Raw genomic sequence first — 20,698 nt, 5'->3', positions numbered from 1 at the left:
GTCTTCTCACTAAAGCAGCTAAAGGTAGCACGTGAAACCAACTTTAGTGTCTTCTCACTAGAGAAAGTAATGTTAACTAACATGTGAAGCCAACTTTAACAGCTTTTTACTAAAGCAGCTAAAGTAACTTTACCCTCTTTCACTAAAGAAGCTAAGTTAGCTAACATGTGAAGCTAACTTTAGCCTCTTTTCATTAAAGAAGCTAAGTTAACTAACAAGTGAAGCCAACTTTAGCACCTTCTCACTAAAGCAGTTAAAGTTAGCTAGCATGTGAAGCTCACTTTAGCATCTTCTCACGATAGAAGCTAAGTTAGCTAACATGTGAAGCTGACCTCAGCGCAAACCCCCCAAAAGCTTAAGCTATCTAGTATTTGAAGCTACCTTTAGCCTCTTTTAACTAATGAAGCTAAAGTTAGCCAACATGTGAAGATAACTTTAGCCTCTTTTCACCTCTCTCAAGGGTCCTGTCCGTTCGTTAAGGCGTCCCACAAACACAATATTCTCAGAGCTAACATTAAAACCAGGCTCTGTCATGAGTTTTTTAAAAATAATTTTCACCAGAAGAGAGGAAGCGCGGGGGTGGTGCAACTCTGACCTCTCGACCTTCGACCCCAAGAGCCGAATTTTCCATGCAGGACTTTAGGAGGGTTTCGGTTAGAGCTGATTATCTTCTCAGGGTCCCCCACCACCAAATAAACACACAGCGCATTTATCAGCCACAAACATAAACACAACAGTTATGCAAGCCGACTAAGGGTGTTTGTTAATATGGTATATGATTGTTTAGGCATGTTCCTCTCATTTGAACTGGTTAAATGCATGGACACAGTTCACTCCTCTTTTTCCCATGCATGGTCAGCGCCATGCAAACAAAAAAAAAGTCATAGCCGTGTAATTTTTCTTCCATTTTGACACATTATAGTCCCATATTTTCATGTATTTTGAATGGGATTTTATGCGACAAACCAACAGATAAGAGAACGGCTGTGCCGAAAATCCAAAGTTTGTCTGAAAACCTTAGTAAACAAACGGCTTCAAATATCCAGGAACACAGCAGGCATTAGAGATGGAGCCATAGAGCAAAAAAGAAAGCTGTTATTGAAACTAAATATCTTTTGCAGTGTGAAACACGGTGGTGGCAGGATCATGCTTTGTCCAGCAGGGACAAAGAAGCTAGGCAGAGTTGACGGGAAGATGCGATGGAGCCATTTGCTGGGGAAACAGGAGGAAAACCTGCTGGAGGTTTCAGAGCTGCACTGGGGCGGTTTTGATAAAAGCACATTACTTTTATAAAATGGCCCAGTCAAAGCCAAGATCTAAATACAATTAAAAGTAGCTTTTTACGTATGTACGTACACTGCAAAACCACAAAATCATACCAAGTAATTTTGTTCTGGCTTCTAGTGCAAATATCTTAGTACATATAAATTAAAATAATCTGCCAATGGAACTACAACGGTTTCATCAATATTAAGGAATTATTTATGTAAAACAAGCTTCTATGTTTTACTGAAAAGTTACTTGCATGTTAGTTTTGTCTTATTTCAAATGCACTAAGATATTTGTGCTATAAACTAAACTAAATTACTTGGTATGATTTTGTGTTTTCGCAGAGTATTCCCAACCCTTTCTGGCCAGTTTGCAAGAATCAACAAACATTTCAGCGTCTGAATATTCTGGAGACATACGGCTAAAAACACGGCGCTACGAAAGTATTCATCTTGAATCTCAATACAACGGTTCACAATAATCCGCCACTACTTTGTGGTTCACAGACTGAAAACGGCAATCATCCTTCTGCCATTAGTCAAAAATAAATGCTTCTGGCATATCAGCCTTAAAACTTTCAGGTTTTCTCAGCATCAAGTCTTACACTATAATTGACTCATGTTTCCTGTGTGAGCCCACGGGAAGTAGACGAACGATGGGCATAAAATAAAGAAATATTTATATAATAATATTAAGTTTAAATAAGAAGTTTAATCCAGAAACTGTGAAAAAATAATTAGCAGGATGTCCAGTGGGGCCTCGGCAGGGGTCACACAGGGGGGTTGACGCTCTCCGCTCTGTTGCCCTCCGTATCTGCAGCCTGCGCAGGCTCTTCCCGTCTCTACATCCATGTGTTCGGGTCACCAGGCAAACGCATATAAACACTCTCTCCCACACACGATCCGACTTGTAAATCTCCCAGGCTTGTAATTTGCCCTTCTTGAGATCAGCTGCAGGCATGTGCTACATGACTTCCAACAGTACAGGAAGCTGCCGCACGCTCCGCAGGCCGGTTTAATTGATCCGACTGCCGGCTGCAGGCGGGGAAGCTGCCACTCAAAACGCTGACACGGGTCGGAGGAGTCGCCGCGAAATGAAATGTGCGAAGAGTGCGTAGGAAAGATTATATTATTTCTTGACGACTCGTTAGTAGTTGTGGAAGTGAAGTGGGAAGAAAAAAAAAACGTGTTTTCATATGCTGGTAAACATATTTGCACTGTGTTTATCATCCTGTTGGTGCGTACCGCATTCTTGATTTACTGTACGGTGGTACATATTGATCTCCATTCACAAATGGGTTTAATACTTGCGTATTTGCCACAGCAATGCAAAGACCTGCAGCAATTACAAAGAGATATTATTTTTCAAAACTTAAGTGCTCCTCTCAAAAAGCAAGACTGTCTTTTGTATGTTTTTCTTTTTTCTAGAGTTACTTTTAAATCTATGGCCATGGACCAACAGGATATTGAGTTGGATTTTGAATAAATAAAGTCAAATACTATTTAAAACGAGAGGTGAAGTCTCAACAGGTTTCTCATGCAAATGAGATGTTGGATCTCAATTAGAAAACCTGTATAAAGATTAAATTTACAGTATTATGTGTTTTCCAGGCACATAGAGTCTAATCACGTAGCTATGGTATCCTCAGTTGTCATAAAAATGCTAAATATAAATATATATATATATATCTGATCAAGGTCTTGATTTCAAGGCATCAAGGCAAGTCGATGCCTTGAAATTGGGCCTCTGTCTCTTTAAGAAGCTTCTGCTCTTTCAAGCACTTTGCCTTCAATAACTTTATAACCTAATATAAACCTACAAAAATTGTTGATAAAATAATAATACATGTGTATCATAGTAGTATACATAAAGTAAACATGTTTTTAATTAAACATAATTTTATACATAATTTAAACAAAAAAGTATTTTGAATCATTAATAAGTCCATATAACTACTGAGCCTAAACCAGAAGTCCAAAGGGTTAGCAATTTGGGACATACTGATACTTTTCAAAATAAAAGCTTTACTTTGAAGAGCATCTCACGGATTAGATTTAGAAACTGAAAGTTTCACAGAACTACTGAAACAAAACTCGTCAACAGCTTGTATGATATGTTATTCTAGTTGTATACTAATTATAACATCTACTTATGTTTGTCTGATTGTTGACAGCATGGAACGTCCTCTATGAACATAATCTGACTAATTAATGAAAAAATTATTATACCGGTCTCTTAAAATGAGGCCTGAAGATTCATTTGTCTCTTTTGACCCATTTAATCACTATAGGTTGTGGAACTAAACCAGTAAAAACAATGGGATTATACTGGCCTTTGAAAAAAAGCTAAAAAAAGCTCTTCAAAATAAAACTCTTGCTATATGCCATATATGTCTTCCGAATGTCTAACAAGCCTGAAACAGTCACATCACCAAAAAGGGAGAAGATAGCCCATGAAATGTTTGATGATTAGATTATTTCTGAAATTCTCCTTAAAAGAGCAATGTTGATCTACGTTGGGTCAACATTTAGACGACAGTTTTGGGCAGAACCGTCGCAGAGGAAAGCTCTCCTGCATCATGAATCTCTCTGGTTGGTGCTCCGTGCTGCAGCGCTGAGAGTTCTGAGGTTATCTGTACAAGTATGCAAAGAGAATGTGGGGCCTGCTGCAGACGCTGTGGACAGACAGCATAACAATCAGGCCTGAGTATTTTTCCATTCAGGTAATAAGAAGTTTCTATCTCCAGAAATGTGTTTTATATGAGTAAATATCGGTATTCTTTTGCTGAAAACTGGATCTTTGAGTACATCTTTTACATTAGAGAGACACTGTAGGGCACAGTGGTCATACTTGGGTTTTCTCTTTTTTTGCCTTATTAGTCTGTTATCTGCTATTTCTGTTGGCCTGCAATCCACCATGACGTTGTTTTTAGTTGCTGCATGTCACGACCAAAAGCTTTCGGCCTCTGCCAGTCTCTGTGTGTTTTATATTTGCCTGTATGCACGAGCTCCGATTAGTTTGAAGTGAAACATTTGAATGTAAGTGAAATCAGGGGCATGTCGTTTTTGCATATTTTAGTGAGATCCCTTACTTACAAGTGTGTTAGAGAAACTGAGCATACCCAGCATGCCAGCGGGAAAAAAAGTGGTTTTACTGAGTTGTTTTTGGTTCGGAGAGCATAACATTTCAATTTGAAGAGCTCCGCAATGCGCAGCGCATTCCTGATTTCTCACGTCCTTGCCGTCAAAATTGCATGACGTCCATCCTTCACCCTCGCTGTCAACTTTCCCACGGCTACTGGCGTAGGAACGTCGCGTTCCCGGTAGACTCTCTATGGATCACGTTGCACACATTTGATCACGCGACTTCAATGAGTGCACGTCAGGTTGAGATTAAGCACACCCCACGTGCGTGCCAGGAGGAGCGCGCACTCGCGCTTGTTGATCAAAGGAGGTGTGATGCAATCAGTCTCGGGGCTGCGGATGCATCCCTCATCAACTTTCACCAGAGGCTTTAATGAAAACCCACTGGAGGGAGTCTCCGCTTTTGCTTCCCTTTGCCTTCTCATCTTCTCGTTCACTCCCTGCAGTTCCAGTGTCCTCCTCCTCATTCATCTCCCAGGCTGCGCCTCCCTGCCTTCTCCCTCTTGTCCCAGTAGCTGGCTTGACTTCCGCTGAGACAGAGTAAATATTTCTCATGGCTTATCTGACCACTGGCAGACAGAAAGCCACAGAGCATGTGAGGTTCTTCTAATTAAACCAGCCGCCTGCGTTTGATCAGGTCTGACAGGTATGGTTGGGCCTTTAGATTTGACACCACAAAACGTCCACCTGCAACTACTCAGAGCTGGTGTGTCTGTGTCCAATGTTTCAGCTATTAAACCAATGCACATCTTGACTTGATTTTCCTAAGTTCCTCTTGTTCTGACTGAGGCTCCAGGAAGGGGGAGCCTCAGGATAAAGAGGGAAACATTATAAAGCAAAGAGAGCGACTTTTCTTCTCCGCAATGACTGAGATGTGACGTGCAGCAACTTCCCTGTTGCGCAATCGGCAAGAGGCTCTCGGGGGGCTATAAGACCCCCATCCTCATCTGGTTTCTCAGAGCCTCAGATCTGCTCCCTCTGCTCACGCCCAGACTGACGGAGAGCCACGATACAGTCCAGCGCACTCGGCTGGTCGCAATTCTCTTAGAGGGGTCGAGCAACATTTGTCAAGATATGGACGTTAGCCAAAAGAAGCACTGAAAAGCTCTTGGCTTTTTCTGCTGGATACTCGGTCATTTCAGGTAACACATTATTTGTTTTACCAGGACAGAAACGATAAGATCCTTTGCCAAGCTTTGTCTGACTCCAGAGCTGGCATTGGAAAATCTATGGCATAATGTTTCTATCACTTATTCAGCTGTCTTATCATAATTACCAGTTAAATTTTCGTTAGAAAAAGTACTTTTTCTAAAGTAATTTCTTTCTTTTTTTTAATTGTAATGGCTGCTTTTAAACTCTTCATTAATTATTATTTTCACCCCTTGTGTTTTCCACTTTAATAGTTTCGGTTTCTGGGATTGTTATTATTTCTGTAAACCTATTAAATCGTGAATTAAGCTGGCTCTTTTTTCATTTGAAGTCGTGAATGTTTGATGAATTCAGTCATTAACACAATAAAGCTGTTTCGCAGCAACCCAACAGGCAGCCAGATTAATACAACCTTTTCCAAGATACTTTATTTCGGTTTAACTTCAAGCATTGCGTAATGAATTCCTTCTGTAATCCTTTATCAAACGGGACAGCTAATAAACGATGGCGTCAACTAAAGATTACAATGTAGGGAAACATAGCCGTCCGTAAAAGGCAGCCGTGGTCTGAAAACTCTCCTGCTTTGTGTTATTTCCAGCTGACCTTGGAAATCTGAAAGAAGTTGAAGTCAAGTCTTTTGACACAAGAGAACATCTAGTTTCATAATGGCAACCCCAAGTGGCCTCTTCTTATTCAACTCCACATCCTCCCCGTTTCCAGCGACAGAGGTCTACGTGAACATCTCGTTAGTTCCTTGTGATTTTCATCGCTGCCGAGATTGGCCTCCAGTGCCCATGACAACAGTGATCCCCACCATCTACAGCGTCATCTGTGTGCTAGGTATACTGGGCAACGCCTTGGCGGTGTATGTGTTATCTTGTGGCAATGCCTTGACGAGAACGGTGGCGAACACTTTCATGCTGAACCTGTGCGTCTCCGACCTGCTGTTCCTGTTGACTCTTCCGCTGTGGGCTGCCTACTACTCCTGGGGCTACAGCTGGCCCTTTGGACGAGTGGCCTGCAAAATCTGCGGTGCTCTCCTTAACCTCAACCTCTACGCGTCTATTTTCTTCATCACGTGCATGAGCGTAGACCGTTACCTGGCCATCGTGCATCCTCTCCTCTCGCAGAGGTCGAGGGATTACGAGCGAGCCCGGATCGTGTGCATCCTGGTATGGGTCCTGGCGTTTGCTTGCTCTTCCCCCCACTTGGCCTTCAGAGAGACCTATCATCTTAAAGAGTTCGATGCAGTGGCTTGTGTGATTTTTTATCCAGATGACACCTGGTTTCTGGCCCTGAGCTGGGTGAAGATCATTCTGGCATTCCTGCTGCCACTGCTTGGCATCTCCTGTTGCTACTGGGCCATTGGGAAACATTTGTTGGCCTACAGAGGATCGGCAAGAATGCAAAATTCACCACCTTCTCAAGCGGGCCATTGTAAATCAGAACGTCCGCCGACTCCTACTGTGTACCCAAGCTCATGCACGACCGGACCGATGATGGCCCGCGGGGTAGAGAGGATTTTGTGGACAGTGGCTGCTGTGGTCATTGCTTTCTTCATCTGCTGGTTCCCCTTTCATTGTGTGACCTTCTTGGATCTTTTGAGTCAAAATGGATGGCTGGACAGTTGCTGGGTAACTTGGACCATCACCAACCTGACCCCACTCACTCTTTGCCTAGGCTTCTCCAACTCTGCCATCAATCCTGTGCTCTACTGCTTCGTCGGGAACCATTTCCGCGGTCGCCTTGGGGGTCTCTGCAAAGACCTGTGTGCTTGTTTGGAGGCCGGTGGGGATCAACACAGTCAGAAACGAGGTTCTTTCAGCACCAGGCTGAGCTCCTTCTCCAGGAAACTCAGTGACCTTAAGGACCTGGCGATTGTGGACACCTCAGGTACCCTGTAACAGACTTTCCCCATCCAGCACTGGGAAACATTGACATTCCAAAGTATTAATATGAACTGAAACTGCCAGACTTGGTTTATGATGCTGGTTTTATGTAAAATAATACATAATATTTCATATTACATATTTTTGAAAGGAGTACAATAGTACATACCAAAACTAAATGGCTAATAATGCTCAGAAGATAAAGTGGGACAAAAAAAGTAAAATTGTAAAAATGAAAAACTAATTAAAAATGACCAAAATAGAGAACAAGTGAAGAAATAAACATGCTGAACTTCAACATTTTTGAGCCAAACCCGCATTTTGTAATCCTGGCCCCAGATATCCAGTTGTGCTCCTACCGATCATAACAAGTTGTCCCGCACAAAGTTTAGACAGATCTGGAAAACGCCTTGCGTCTTCCAATATTTGGCCAAACATCTCGAGAATACATGCAACATAACTAGTGCTTGTTATGAATTTGATGCAGCACCACCATCATGATCCTTTTCATTCTCTCTACAAACCATGACTTTAGATTTAGGCTGTAATCCATTTAGGAGCTCTGAACTTTATTTCTGGATCACCAGATCCTTTGTAATTACTGAACTTCACCTGTGTGAACTCCAGCAGATTATTGATTAAGGGAGCGCACTTTCATGTAGCCGCGTTATTACAGCTTTAGTTAATGTATGAAAAAAAAAAGGAACACGTCTCACTTAAGACGGAAAGGAGTTTTCAAATGATTTTGAACGGGGTCAGTTTTAAAAGTGGACAGCTGTGTCCACTTTTAAAAGCAACTGTGTTGATGGAACTGCTGTGTTTCATGCTTTCTGAAATTTTCCTCTGTTTCATAACCATATTTTATGTAGCAAAGTAAAATGTGAATCAGTAGTTGCTGTAGAAACTGTTTCTATGTGTCTGTACATATATGCTAAAATCAAAACGAGATGCTGCTGGATTACACATGTATGCCAACATTAACCTGGCAATCCAATATATCTTGCAGTGTTGTTGTTTTTTTGGGGGGAGGGGGGGGGACAAAAAACCTGTTTATTCACGGCAAATATATAATTGTATTGCTTCTTACGGACAGTTTATTCAGCAAATAAAGAGAACAAGTGTTCATCAAATCAATTGGAACTTTTTTGTGGTTAATTATAGCACTTACAGAGATTTTTATCTGTCATTCCCCCCCACCAGTCTTCTAACCACTGTGGTTGGGAGCGTCTACTCTGGGATTACAGGCCACCTGACAGACAGACACTCGGGTTCAATTTTCCTCTCTTCCCAGAGTGCTCCACTTGGTTTCACTGTCTATAATATCAATGATAGATAATACTGTAATCTCATACCAGTGCCACGGTGATGCGTTCCTGCCGAGCCTCATTTGTCCGTTGAGTGCTATTTGTGTCCCCATTTCAGATGAATTGTGACCTGGACTCTGTAAGGTGATGACAGAAACAGTAACATAAATAATAAAACAATAAATTAGCAACACCTTTTAAAATTATTATTAATATTATCTAAAAATCGGCTCAATGGCAAACATTAATTGCTGCCAGTTTTCAAGAAACGGGTGTGTGGGACTTTCACGTTTTGTCCACTGGGTGGTGCTAAGATGCTGCAGAAGCAATAGGCGAGATGGGAGAGTCGGGCCGCGGAGACAGGGGCCCAAACTCCCACCGCTCATGATCTGCGTGAGGCAGTGAGAAGAAGCCTCTGACACAGACCATGATTCATGTGGACCACAGCTTTGAATCAGTACAAACGCGTCGACTTTAACAGGCGAGGCCAAAAGGAAAACCAGCAGCCCCAGTGAACGTCACAAAAAAAAAAAAAAAACTCAATAAGGGAATTTTTTTCCCCTTCTGAATCATTTGATGGTGTGAAAGGCTTTCAAACATCCAAAATAGTAAACTGTGAGTATTATTCTTAAAAGCAACCTTGCTGCTAGCGTAGGAAAAACAGCAACACGGCAGATTCCCAATTTAACACAGCAGAAGTTTTGCGACTGACAGGACAGATTGCAGGACGAGTTTGTTGTGCACACAGCTTCATTAGCTGGTTCCTCTTTGTGTGACAAAGCAGCTGGGTGTTTAAAAAACACATGTTTAACAGAAGATGTTATCTGCGAAAAGTTTTCTGAAAACATGTGTGAGGTGCCTGCTGAGAAAAACAAGAACTCTCTCAAGCTGTAAGTAAAACATTTAGCTTACTTTTACCGCTCTTGGAGCCTATGGAAGTTCTTTTAGAAAAAGAAAAGTTATGAAATTTGCGTCCTTTGCTCTCTGTACCTAGAGATCATAACGGTACGTCAACAAGCAGACTCAGACTCAAACATCCTTCAGCATCGTACAAATATGATCGTGTAAGCGCCAATAGTCATCTATAGCCCTGGAACACAAACTTTAATTTACTCTATTTGGATTTAATTAGACTGGCATACACAAGGTCTTACATAACTGTACAAACTGTGCAGTTTTTGTCATGTTTTACAAACAAACATCTGAAACGTGCATGTGTTTAGCCCCCGTGCATAGGTCCACCTTTTGTTGAAAGTTGTTTTTTTTTTTTTTTTGGTGTTTCTCTAACGGCTTTTCACACCCAGATTCATAAAAATAGCTCAAGTTCAGTCAGAGAGGACGGAGGACAGTCAGGTCTGACGTTTGACTCTCAGATAAATTTAGATCTGGACTTTGACTAAGCAACTTAACTAATGAATTCGCCTAAAGGGGAAACAAAGCAAAGCGCTGGTTGTATTTTAGACTTGTTTTCTTGCAGAACTGCCCTGAGTTCAGCTCAGTCCGTCTTCCAATCAAGACTGACTGTCTTCCCCTGATGCCACTAAATAAAAAGCATCCCCACAGCCTGATGCTGCTCCCACCATATTAAGCCAACAGGGTGGATGGCGTGTTCAGAAAAATGTACAGCGAAATACTTACTCACCCACACTTTTCAGATTTGTATCCACGAAAAAAAAAAAGAAAAATCAGAAACTACTTTCATTTTTTGTTTCTATTCACAGGCATGAACTCCTTTATCAAAAACTGAAGGTCAGTGATGTTTTGCGGTTGTAACGTTACTTTTGTGGCTTAAGAAAAATCCAAAAATAATCCGCAACTTTGATTATTTTCTTTTAAATAAAAGTTTAAGTCTTTCTCGAGGGCTTAATTCAGTAAATTCAACAAGATAGAGAAAACGTTACCATGACGAACATTAACACTGGGCCCCTTTCTCATCTACAGAAGTTCTGTATTTCATTACACTACAGATGATAACTCTACTTTTTACACCGATGCATTCGTCACCCAGGTGTAGATGAGAATTATACCGTCAAATAAAACTTAACAATAAATGTTTGTTTGCTCAAAGTGCATGAGCAATTTTGGAGGCATAATTCTGTATTATTTCCCTAGAAAACTAAATAAAGTTATGCAATAATAAATGTAATTCGACTGCTCTTGCCTAACCAGAAATATTTATTTCAAAACTGTATTTTCTTCACAAAAATCCTCCTCAGCAAATTGATTGTACATCATCATTCATGGAAACAGAACAAGCAACCCTCTGTTAATCAAACAGCGATGGAAAAAAAAAAAAAAAAAAGTTTCACTCCACATGCATAATGCATGCCCTGCGACAGACTGGCGACCTGTCCAGGGTGTACCCCGCCTCCCGCCTGGAACGTAGCTGGAGATAGGCACCAGCAACCCTCCCGACCCCATTAGGGACAAGGGTGCACAGACAATGGATGGATGGATGGATGGATGCATAATGCATTTTCTTGTGTGAAATGAGAAAGTTTGCCTTTGTTCATCCCTCTCTTCTGCTTTTTTTTTTTTTTATTGTTGTGGAAATGTTCCGTTAAGCACCTTTGAAGTTATTTCCTGTTGCAAAATACAATCGTTTCCTGACAGAAATGCAAACCCACATTTTCGGCGTGTGTGCATGTGCGCGCAACGCTGCGCCTCATAAAGACAGAGGAAGGCTGCGAAGGCACTAGATCAGAAAGGTTAGAGGTTAGACGGAGTGGCTTTCAGCTCTTTGGAAGGTGAGGTGGAAAAAGGAGATCTTTAAAAAAAAAAGAAGAAGAAGAAGGTCAAGGTCCTCGTCTGAAGCTGAAATTCCCTGAGCAGACGTTTGAGAAGCAAAAGGCCGGGGAACAAAAAAAAAAAAAAAGCTGCTGTACCTGTGCAGCTCTCAGAGTGGAAGACAAAAAGGGCTCGCCTGCAGTCAGACAGCAGAGACAAAGAGAACAGCGCTGGCACTTACCAACAGAGCGAAAGGCACAGTCGGAGGAAAGCGGTGATGGAGAACCTGGCCATCTACCACGGACCCATCGGCAAGGAGGAGGGCGAGAGGCGGCTGGGCCAGGACGGGAGGGACGGGTGTTACTTAGTACGTGACAGCGACTCGGTGCCAGGCGTCTTCTGCCTGTGTGTGTTGTGAGTATCCAGCCTCTTGGCGTTTCTCCTTGTTCTACGTCGACGCCGTTTCGTGAAAATCCTCAAAATCCCGTCCTCTGCAGTTCTACGAAATCGTTTAGAAACCAGCATTAAACCAGATAACCCAAGCAGTTTCTGTCATCTGCTATCAAAAGCTATAAGCAAAGCGAGTCTCACTGGGAGACTCATTAAAAATAAAAAGATGAGCTCATTGTCTCAGATAGATACTAGATGGTGCTAGAAAAATGTGCCCTTGTGAGATCTTGGACATTTTCTTTTGCTGTAGTCTTTCTGTACTTTTTCGTAAATTAAAGACTTTAATTTGTGAGTCTACGAATTTCATAAAATGCACTAAAGTGCATCCCTGCTTTCAGTTTATCTGAAAGACGGCATCAACAGCAAAGATATCCACTTTCCTGTGTGTGTATGCAACTTAGCGGTCAGATTTAACTAAATTATGCCGTCAAGACTCTACCAGTAGGTCCATGTGCCACGCAAGGTGCCATTATTTTTCCATTTGAGCACCTTACCACAACTTCCTACTGAATTAAAAAAAAGTCTGTGCACGTTCATTCTCAAAAAAAGTGTGTCTGCGTGTTTGCGTTCAGGTGCAAAGGATACGTCTACACGTACAGACTCCACAAGGACGAAGCGGGCTCGTGGGCTGCAGAGGTGAGACACCTTTTCTTCTTCTCTTTTTTTTTGTTGTTGTTAAATTTCTGCTTTTATCCCGACACTTTCTGCACCAGAAATACTCACCTGAGCAGCGTGGCAGCTGCACGTCTGCCTCGCTGCGGTTGCTGTTTATTAGGTTCGAAGTTGTTTTTGTGTCAGAGTAATTCAACAAGCTGCGGATCTGAGGCAAACATGTTTTCTTTCTCTGTTTTTCCCCTCCGTTTTGCTTCTCACTCTCTCTCTCACTCTCTCTCTCTCTCTATATATATATATATATATTTAGGATGTGACAGCACAGAGAAATGGGTGCATTTCTTTTCCTTCAGCAATACCACCCTGCAAGCAGTCTACGCCCCCTTACCCCCCACTCCTCAAAATTTGAAGACAGTGTTTCTGATGGGATGCGTATGGAGACATCCGAGTTGCCCCTCGATTCGCCACGACAACTGAGACAGGATGCAGCCTTTAGGACTGCGGTTTCACAGCTAGCACCATGCTGGACGTCAATGACAAGATAACACTTTCCATTATTCATGGAAAGTGTTATTGGGGAGACGCTCTACACCTTTGATTAAATGATGTTTTAAAACATATTCAAAGGATTTTTTATTTTTTTACCTCAGCTCTCACAGCGTGATGGATGCGCGGGCGAATCAAAGCACGTAATGCACTTTTAAAGGCCTTCCCAGATAAAATTACAGCTATTCTTTAGCAACGCTCAACGTAAAAGGAAAGGGGGAAAAAAATGACACGTGAGAAACGGATCGGTAAGATATGGCTTGTGAATAACGTACAAGGCCGGTTGGAGAGAGGCTGAAAAACAAACAAACAGTGCCAACATTTGCTGACCACACAGTCTGATGATGAGTTCAGAGTAAGAAGAGATTTCAATGAGGGAGGAGCTTTTATCGTATCGTTTATCGTTAAATGAATCGCGATTCAATTGACGATGTTTGAAAACGCCCCAAAACTGGCTGATAACTGGCCACGAGGGCGTCTGTAAATGTCGATATTTTCCAAAAATATGATTAAGTGCAGTTGCTATGTGCAGCTTAGAGGGGAACAAATGTCTTCTAGTGCTCTGACGGAGCCTACTTTGAAAAGAGGAATGTATTTTAAGATTGTTTGTGTGTCTTTGGGGCTGTGGCTGATGTGTCACAGCCTCACAAATGCCTAAGAAAAAAGACTAAAGAAATTAGAAGCACATTTTAAATCACCATTTTTATTGCTATCACAATAAATTCTACAAAATATTGTGTTAAACTTTTATGTTTGACTGTAAATTTTCCAGCCTGAACCCAGATAGATATTAGATATCCATAACTTTTTTTTATCTGCTCTTCAGGAGCAGAAGACACATTTCGTTGAGTGGGTAGATTCATTTATTTACCATATTTCCACGTGTTGAATATATTAAATGAATTTAATAATCATTAAATTTACGTTGAGCTACATTTGAAATACTCTCTTGCGGTTTTTGTTGGAAGTTATCAGGTTTTCTAGCCGTGTCTCGGAGCACAAATTACTTCTCTAAATGATATTTGTTGCTTTTTTTTATTTATTAGCTCTTCAAGTAAAGCCCTTTGGGTGATAGAGTGCTTAAAGGATCTTAAATGTCACACATAAAACCACTAAAGTAAGGCTTCTCATTTGCTGAGAAACACAAAAGAATTCCAAGGGGATCTGAATGTTTACAAAGAGAAGCACATCTTAAATTCACTGAGTTTAGCTTTGAATTCCCTCAGGAGGGAATCTCCTCCTGCAAATATCTACTCTTCTGAAGCTATTTATGCAGCATTTATGTATTTTTATTATCTCCACCGCGTCATTTTATTTATTAATGTGGCGCTTTTGAATATTTTAACGCGGACTCTTCTGAGATCAGTGGCTCGGATTATTTCGCTGACAGGATTCCTATTTCCTTTGTGCGCTGAACTTTTCTCTTTCTCCCACCTCCAGCCTGTCTTTCATATGTTGAATCTGTAGGAGCACCTTTCTTTCTTTCTTTCTTCATTTCTTTTTTCTTCCTCTCCACTGCCACGTCACCAGAGTGATGAGTTCTATTTTTACCCCCCCATCCCCCTCTATCTTCTGTTTTCAGACGACTCCCGGTGTGCCGAAGCGGTATTTCCGGCACATCAAGAACCTGATAGCAGCCTTCCAGAAGCGGGGACAGGGAATTGCCATGCCTCTGCTCTACCCCGTCACGGCTCAGAGGCGGGCGCAGACCCACGGCGAGCAGCAGCAGACGCCCGGTAATGGCCTGTCGCCGACGCTGCCCGACCACAGCCCCTATCTGCAGCGCCTGGCGACGCCCGTCGCCCAGGAGCCGAAGAGCAGGAGCAAGAAGGAGGTGGCGCAAGCTTTCGGTTAGAGGCGGCCGAACCCGAACAATGACTGAACACCAAACTTTAAAACTTCTCAAATCTCATTTCTTTCAGCCAGTTTTTCCTGGTTTTTTTTCTCCTCTGAAACATTAATATCTATTACTGCACACATGAGTTTGACGACACACACACACACACACAAAAAAGAAAGATAAAAATATTGTTGGGGGCGGCGAAGAAAATAAACGATTTTGTCTGAAAGAAGCTCTCTTAAATCAGGTCATGCTCACACAGCCAAAGCCTCGGCGTGACAACATAATGTGGTGGGGAAGAAATTCAATTTGACATATTGAAGTAGCGATTTTCACGGAGAGAATGCTGACTGCAGGAGGGGCAGGAGGGCGTGTGTGTGTGTGTGTGTGGAATCAGTCCCTTTTCTGACTGACATCAAGAAAAAAATATGAGTGGAGAAAAAACACACAGGGAGGGAAGGTGAGAAAACAGTGAGAGCATCCTTTCAGCCCAGACTATTCTTCAGTGCAGCGGTCTCCTAGCAACCAAAAGACCCTCCATCTTTTCTTTTTTTTCTGTCTCTCTCCTTCTTCACCGCAGCAGAGATGAGCTTGGACAGTATCTAGTGGAGCATATGTTTTAGATGGGAAGAGGCTCGTCACAGTTGATCAGCGACGTCGCTACTCAGAAACGTATACATCACCTGCTGGCAGTCAGAACATACGCATCCTTAAAGCGTCCGCGCCGCCGTCCGCAGCCTACGGAGAGAGAGAAGCGCGACAATTAATGCTGGGCAGATGGCGAAGCGACGGCGTGGAGGGAGAGGGAGAGGCGAGTGGGGAAAGGGGAGGTGGATTAATGGTAGCTTGCTTTTTCTTTTTTTTGTTTTAGAAAAAAAAAAGAAGGGAAAACTAACTCTCTTTTTTTTTTGACTCGTTTTTTTTTTTTTTTTTACTTTTTTCTTCAGCTTGGAAGTGGTTTGCAGCGTAGTCTGATTGGCATTTCCTAATGAGAGGAGACAAGCTGTAGCGAACAGCACAGCCAACTCCAGGTCCTGCCCCTTCTGCACTCACCGCCCACTCGCTGAGCCTCAGCTGTCACATATCTTTCCCTTCCTCTGTGCTTTTTTCTCTCTCTCTCTCTCTCTCTCTCTCCTCACCTCCTCCTCCTCCTCTTCCTCCTTCTCCCTCTCCGCCTCTGACAGACGCAGGTTTCTCACGCATATCTCGGTTTGAGCCATAATGATGGGTGATAATGACAGCACGGATTTGAAAGTTACAACTTCCGAGAAGCAAGAACAAAGAAGGAGCCCGGCTAAAAAAAAAAAAAAGAAAAAAAAAAAGAAGAAGAAGTGCGAGAGAAGCGTGAAAGGGAAGGAGACCACTAAGGAGAAATAACAAGCAACAGTTCCTGCGCAATGAAGAGGGGATTTAACCATTAAAGTCTTTAAAGTTTTAAACAAACACGAGTTTAACCTAACGGTTAGCTTTTTTTTTTTTTTTTAAATTAATGATCAAACTCACTTTAAATCCAGTTTGTAGAGCAAGTCCATTTTTCCAATTTAACCGTTTTGTTAAGTTGACAAAAACAAGCGACATCACATGTGGCTTAGCAACTCCTCAGTTTAAAAAAAAAAAAAGTTGATTATTTCCTGTTTATTCACTTGGTTCTGATCCGTCTTAGAAGGTGTTAGCTGGTATTCTGTGCAGTTTTTACTAAATGCCAGCTGACCTTATTGCACTTTTGTTATAAAACTTTGTAAATTCGTATTTCATTACACAGCTGCTTTTTAAATTTTTTTTTTTTGCTGCAAGAGTAAAACCTCTTAGGGAATAACATAAGCTACACACATGGTGTGTGTTGTCCAGAGGAGATGGTTGTGGCCGAGTTATTAATTTGGGCTTAATTATTATTTTTTTGTTTTATAATTTTTTAAGTTATTTTAATTATTATCGAGCTTTTGGTTGAGAAACTTCTCATTTGATGGAGCAAGGATTTCAGTTAGCATCCATGTTTAGCCAACCTAGCCACGGAGCTAACGCTAAAGTCAACCTTATGCTCCGCACTTCTTAATGAACAAATAATTAAGTAATTAGGCAAAAAGAAAAAAAAACAGAAATAAATGTTGACCGGTTTTTAACATTAGCTGCGTATTAGTTCGGACAATATGAGCTACTTTTTGGGAGAGGTGGCTATCCTACCTAAACGATTTTATTATAATTTAATTGGAGATTTTTCACGAATCAAGATTTATTCTCATTCGTCAGGTTATATGTTTATAGTCGTTGTGTTAACAACATTGTGAAGGCCAAGAATTGTCACACAAGCTTCAGAAAGAATCAAAACCAGCTAGTTTAGCCACAATGCTAATGCTAAAGTCAAACGTAACTAGCAACTTGAGCTTCCTAATCCTGAGGGCGAACGCAGATTGGGAGCGGCGACACCAAATGACGCCATTATGCGTCACGCTTGTGTGTGCAGAAAAAGAACGTTTTTGTGGATTTGATCTAAATGCAGTAATCTATTTGTGCCACAAGGTGGCATACCCTACTATAAGAAGCATAAATAAATTGCTTTCTACACTAAGATGAATTCGTAATACTGCAAAATCTTTACTATGTACAAATCTTTCTAACAGCAGCAAACATTACCTTCCTTCTACATCCATTTTCATTTACACTCGTGAGAAATTAATCACCAGGCAAGTTATTTATTGCCATTGTCCTTAAAGTGGTGAAATTGTGGGTCATATGTAGTTTGCAGCTTCAAAAATGTATATTTTCTCTTCTACTTCTCCACCAAAATACAACCATAGAAGAACAACTACGAAAGCAGTGAAAGAGAGCAGCTAAAGGAGCCAAAACGTAATAGCATTTACGTTTATTAATCAGCTCCTCAGAATCATACAGAGCTCGAAACAATTGCTGCATCTTCTAGCGTTGGCAGTTGACCAGAAATTGTTTAATAGAAAATAATAGGGGTGTATTGATGCATGTCTGATGCCGCTGGTCTGCGCTGCCCTTGAGACACATTTTGCTAATAAAAAGCCCATCATAGCTGTGGTTGTCTTTAGGATAATTTTTAGCAGCTTATTAATATCTCTCTTTTTATTTTTATTAATTTTTAAGATTAAGTACGAAGTAGATGTCTTCACAATAGTGTCTTGTTTGTCTGGCTGCAATGTCATTGGCAGTAAAAAAAAAGAAAAGGACTTGTCTGCTTCGGTAAAACTTTGCTACTGTCAAACTATATTATTATTATATATTATTATTTACAAGATAGCTTCTGTATGGATCCAGCTAAGCTTTCAAGTTGCAAATGTATATTAAGAAAGATGTTGGGTTGAGAAATTTTCAACACAAACTGTCATCATGGTTTATTGTTCCAATGTTTTGTACTTGCATTTGATGAATAAAACAGAAATTGACAAATGTTTTCCATTTTTTTAATTTAAGGTTGATGTAAAACAGGATTGGTAGACCCTAAAAATGTCCTTTTAGACAATATAAAATATAAGAACATTAGTAAGAATTTTGTTAAGTAGATTAACTTAACAAAAATTGGTTTGGTTTCTTTTAGCTGTAGCAGTACGGTGGTTTCTTGGGGTTACGTACCAAAGCTGCTCACAAAAAGCTAAAATCCATGACTACTTGAGACCCTCCGTAAAACACTGAGAACTGCCTATTTCAATAAGTCACTATGCATTAATATGGACAGTGGAAACTGTCTTAGCACAACCGCAGTAGGCATTTTCCTGCTTTGAGCCAATTAGGACATAGGAAAACAAATGGCACTCCAGGATTGGCTGTTTCACAAACACCAGCCAATAGCGTGGCATGTAGCATTGTGTCTGAGTATTTCAGCTTCCCCAGCTGCATTTTGTTTGAATGTAGCAGAGTAAATATCTGTGAGTAGGTGAGGTTTCCACAAGTAATTTGGAGTCACGTTCCAGAGAAAAATCCAAGAATAGTGAATGTCAGACCGCCACTGTACACAATTTTTTTTTTTTTTTTTTTATCAAGGAATGGTTGAAAATTAATCCACATATTTTATTTCCTGAATTCTCACAGCTTGTTTTACCAGTGTAACATGAAATCTCAGGGAACAACCTGGTAATTCACACATAATAACTTTAATCAGCATTGTAACCCAATAAAGTGAGCTTTCTTTTTCAGCGAGAATAATTACTATAGCCATGTATAATCTTTGCAAAAAAATGTAACAGATCTTCTATTGATTAACAATACTGACACTTATGAACAACATAATTTTCAGTTGAGCACTTTTTTTTTTCAGTGTGAAAGCACTGGCTATGTACATTCTTGATTTTAGATACACACTCATACAAACTACAGTTGGAGCACACCAGAGGTGGAAACCACAGGAGGTTTCTTCTCTAAAGGGGAGTGCCAGAGTCAACAAGGCCTCTCTTACACAATATGTAAACGGTAGTATATCCGAGGTAAACCATGGGGGAGTGGGCAGAACTCAAAATGGCAACCGGAGACCTCGTGATTGGAGTCATGAAGAGGATCGTTCACTGGCCACCCTTAAGTCTTCCATCTTTGTAGTTCAGTGGTTTTTAAACACGGTCCCAAATGATTGAACAGTGTTGAAACAGTAAATGGCAGATTGTCAGTCCATCAGTCCATCAGTCCGTCGGTCAGTCTGTCAGTCAGGATACAAAAAGCAAAGCCACAGCCAAACCACACCGCTTGTGCCACTGTTAGAAATCGGAGAAACTGGACGATAATAATAAAATACCATCATTTTGTCACAATTAAAGGCATTTGGAAGTTTGTTTTTTTTCCCCTCCCCCCATTCTCTCTTCTTGTTCTCCGTAGTTATCGTCTTCTTTTTTATTTTTCAGTAAAGTATAGAAACAGTAGAACAAATCAGAGCAGAGTAGAAACAGGCAGTCTTTGGTGGGATGGGGGGCTGTTTGTGTGTCTCTGTTACCTGCCCCCCACCTCGCTAAGTGTCATAAAGTGGATGTTGGAGGGGCAGTCGGACAGCTCCGGCTGCTGCTCTATAGGCAGGGAGTAGTAGCCGTCGTAACCCTGAACGCGACCGCCGGACAGCAGCTGCTGCTTCTCCGCCTCGCTCCACGACCGGCTCCCAACGTCCCCTAAATCCAACCGCTTCCTCTCCTTCTCCCAAGCGCCCTCCACCGCCCTCTTCCTCGCCTCCTCCTTCACCCGCGCCCTCTCCTCCTCCTCGGTACCGCCATAGCGCACGCACAGGCACAGCGGCCCCTGCTGGAGGGTGATGTCGGCGAAGCGTCGAGTCCTGCCGTTCACCGTGGCACTCATTTGGGACACGCTCACGTTGACGCCGCTCTCCAGGATGCGTCCCCCAACGCCCAGCCCCAGGGCGAGGTCCTCCTCGATGGGACGGGACTGCAGGAAGTGGTGCGTGTCGCAGCCGTGCATGGTGAAGCTCAGGCCGGTGAGGTGGACGGCGCTGTTCAGGATGGCCGCCACCCGCCGGCTGTCCTCGCTGGCCACCCCGATGACTTCCGCGCTCACCCGACCGTGCGACACCGCAAAGCGGATGTTGGGGCCGAGAATGAAGGGTCGGGATCCGAAGGGCGGAGGATGAGACGGTCTGTGGCAAGCTGAGCCCACGGGCTCGGAGACCAGAGGTAACCTCTCCAGGGAGATGAAGCTCCTCAGCTGTCTCCTCAGTTCGCACTGGATTCCCAGCACCATCTGGGGAAGAAAAATGGGACATTTATATTGTGTGGCTGGGATTAATGTGCTTGTTTGTAATTTATGTTTATAGTAGCT

General features: G+C 42.0%; 3 protein-coding genes across 3 annotated transcripts in view; 2 read left to right on the top strand and 1 right to left on the bottom strand.

The window, feature by feature from the left end:
* Positions 1 to 4,964: 4,964 nt before the first annotated feature.
* On the top strand, positions 4,965 to 8,584 carry LOC114139763 (type-2 angiotensin II receptor-like). The gene is made up of 2 exons (XM_028009864.1): positions 4,965 to 5,554; positions 6,160 to 8,584. Exon 2 carries the CDS (start codon positions 6,227 to 6,229, stop codon positions 7,463 to 7,465), a length of 1,239 nt encoding a protein of 412 aa, XP_027865665.1. The 5' UTR covers positions 4,965 to 5,554; positions 6,160 to 6,226; the 3' UTR covers positions 7,466 to 8,584.
* A 2,741-nt stretch (positions 8,585 to 11,325) lies between these two features.
* Positions 11,326 to 18,336, top strand: LOC114139764 (SH2 domain-containing protein 1A-like). The gene is made up of 3 exons (XM_028009865.1): positions 11,326 to 11,895; positions 12,504 to 12,567; positions 14,672 to 18,336. Exons 1-3 carry the CDS (start codon positions 11,759 to 11,761, stop codon positions 14,942 to 14,944), a joined length of 474 nt encoding a protein of 157 aa, XP_027865666.1. The 5' UTR covers positions 11,326 to 11,758; the 3' UTR covers positions 14,945 to 18,336.
* A 601-nt stretch (positions 18,337 to 18,937) lies between these two features.
* The window catches only part of tenm1 (teneurin transmembrane protein 1), a 287,438-nt gene continuing 285,677 nt past the window's right edge, over positions 18,938 to 20,698 (bottom strand). The window contains exon 38 of the mRNA XM_028009863.1: positions 18,938 to 20,620. Coding sequence (XP_027865664.1) covers positions 19,865 to 20,620 — 756 coding nt within the window. The 3' untranslated portion in view covers positions 18,938 to 19,864. The remainder of the gene's footprint in view (positions 20,621 to 20,698) is intronic.

This window comes from Xiphophorus couchianus, chromosome 23 (assembly GCF_001444195.1).
Source record: "Xiphophorus couchianus chromosome 23, X_couchianus-1.0, whole genome shotgun sequence".
Taxonomy (NCBI): domain Eukaryota; kingdom Metazoa; phylum Chordata; class Actinopteri; order Cyprinodontiformes; family Poeciliidae; genus Xiphophorus; species Xiphophorus couchianus.
The sequence above is the reverse complement of the archived record's forward strand: the minus strand, read 5'-3'. Positions and strand labels throughout refer to the sequence as shown.